At 35.5% G+C, this 2672-nt stretch overlaps 1 protein-coding gene across 1 annotated transcript; it reads right to left on the reverse strand.

Annotated features, from left to right (window-relative positions):
- Nucleotides 1-1631: 1631 nt before the first annotated feature.
- Nucleotides 1632-2334, reverse strand: LOC110266414 (uncharacterized). Its single transcript, XM_088500702.1, has 2 exons — nucleotides 1970-2334; nucleotides 1632-1746 (listed from the first exon to the last, which is right to left on the reverse strand). The coding sequence occupies exons 1-2, from the start codon at nucleotides 2332-2334 to the stop codon at nucleotides 1632-1634; spliced, it is 480 nt and encodes a 159-aa protein (XP_088356828.1).
- Nucleotides 2335-2672: the final 338 nt, after the last annotated feature.

Raw genomic sequence — 2672 nt, forward strand, 5'->3', positions numbered from 1 at the left:
TAGTGGCAAACCATATGGTGGTAGTGTCCAATTACAGCCAATACCACTATACGTTAATGCATCATCTGTTATCTGAAAGCTCATCAAAATTCACAGCACTGAGTTAACATACAAATGAAACCTAGAAAAAAGTTATGATACCTTGATAGTCTCGCTTAAATCTCCAAAACCGTGGAAGCTGTGCAGGGGGCAGAACTACCAGCGGGCAGCTACTCCAAGAGCACAAATTGTAATAATCTCATTAAAATCATATTTCTTTATTTCTCAAGAAGTTATCAATTAAGAGTCTCCTATATAAATACTCTCTGAAGTACCTAATCATATCACTCTGCATCACAAGCATGTTGCAGAGTAGTTTATTACAATTCAAAAATCACAGAAAATATACACATGGTCATTGGTTAAAATGGACTCACCTCTAAATCTTGAATCTGCTCAATGCGTGGGTCCTCAAACTTAAACTTTCGAATCACCATTCTTTCTCTATCTTCCTGCATGTAAGGCAACACAGTTGACAGTTCATCCATAAACTCTTTTTGAAGATTTAATGTAGATTATGGTATACAGAGCTTAGCAGTTCCTTGTTTGAATCCTTAACATTTAATAAAGCTTGAGACTGAAGCGCTATATCTTGGACAGAGATAGGCTCAGACCTAGCACCCTTTGTTGCAACAGCCCGCTATCAAGATGATGAATCAAGTAGTTAGGAAGTCAAACAAATCTTAAAAGCAATCAACCAACACAAACTCAAACATTCTTAGGCATAAAGCAAGGTTAGTTGCTTGTAGATATACACAAACAGCAGGTGTGGATTTTGATAAGGTTTTCTCACCTATTATCAAACCTGTAACTATTAGAATAATCTTAATCATAGCTTTATCAAAAGGTTGGGCAGTGAAGCAGTATAATTTTCATGATGCTTTTCTAAATGGAAATCTAACCGAGACTATTTACATGTCTCAACTCCCTAGTTTTGTTTACTCAAATTCAAACCTTGTTTGCAAACTAAACAAGGCAATATATGGTTTGAAATAAGCTCTTAGAGCTTGGTATCTAACCATTATTGCCACCTTACAATCTTTTGGATTTATGAGCACAAAATCAAATCCTTTCCTTTTCACACATTTTACAACTACTTCAATTATTTATATATTTATTTATGTTGTTGATATGCTTGTCAGTGAAAGTAATTCTACTACGATACAAACTATTTTAAACAAATTACATTCAACTTTTTTATTAAAAGAACTTGGAGATCTAAATGATCTAAATTTCTTTTCAACTACTGGATATTGTGTTTACTATGGATCGAATATGGTTTTCTGGAATGTAGAAAACAAACCACTGTCAGTCGTAGTTCCACTAAAGCAGAGTTTAAAGCATTGGCAGTAGTGTTTGCAGAACTAATCCAAATTCAAAACTTGTTAATTTCCCAGCCTTTGAACACCTTTTGATGCGCCCACTGAAACTGCCTTAGCAGACTCAAATGATTCTAAGCACAAATATTGCATGGGAAAGAAAATAAACATAAGAATACTCATGTTAATCATTAACCCTGAGCAACAAAGTGGATTAAGAATGAGCTATGATACAAAACCCTACCTTGAAGGCCTCCATATGGTTTCAACTTCTCAAGAACTAAAGCTAGAATTGGTCCATGAATGTCCAAAACTTACTGTCATTGCAGCAGAGGCTGGCTTCAGAAGTTGTGCAGCTTCAGCAAAACTGCTTTGCACAAAAAGTTGCCTAGATAACCAATCAAAAAGTTCTTTACGCCCCTTCCGCACCAAGTTTAGAATCCGTCAAAGCAATTGTAATATAAGGAACCTACAATAGTAGCATACTCAGAGGATAGACACAAGACAGAAGAATCACTTAAAAAAAGATTGAAATAGAACATTTTATCAAATTGAACTCCTCCCAAGTCAAATTGAAGTGTAGTCTTACAACTGTTTGAGAGTGGAATTACTTTCTTGACTTACTTTCTTGACCTTCAAGCCTCTGAACAGCATGGACAAAGGAGAGATGAAGATTAGGAGTCCAACGAAGCCTTAGCATCTTTGATCTCACATATTGTCTCACACCACTCCCTCTCTTCCCTTCTCTTGATGCTGTGCTGCTGCTACTTGGGTTTGCTGAATTCCCTTCTTCATTGTTATCCTCCTCCTCCTCCTCCTTTGCTTCATTATTATTCTCTTCTTCCAATTCCTCATCATCACTCATAGCCGCTCCTTCATTCATGTCAAATGAATTTTCCTCACCCTCATTATCATTACTACTCTTGCCGCCACTTCCTTCATTATTCTCTTGATGAATCTCAAATCTCTTTGACATATTTATTTATTTTAGCAGATGCGATGCTCAGTATAAATGCTACAATAATTTCTTGAATTCCTCCTTTACTAAATTACCTCTGAAAACCAAAATAAGGATGCAAACATTTAAATATACACACAACTAAAAACAAATAATTAAACAAGAACATACAGGCTGTAGTAGTGACCACTCTCTATCTATATATACAGTAGTAATTAATTACTAGCTAGCCTTTAAAACCTATATTCACTGAAGCAATTAAGCTGCCTACTTCGCTATCTGGTCTTTAATATACCTTAGCTTGAAGAGCGTTGTGAAAAAATACAAGAATAAGTTATTCCAAAATGTCTGCCTGA

Source organism: Arachis ipaensis, chromosome B1 (assembly GCF_059453495.1).
Source record: "Arachis ipaensis isolate K30076 ecotype BB chromosome B1, ASM5945349v1, whole genome shotgun sequence".
In the NCBI taxonomy this organism is placed as follows: domain Eukaryota; kingdom Viridiplantae; phylum Streptophyta; class Magnoliopsida; order Fabales; family Fabaceae; genus Arachis; species Arachis ipaensis.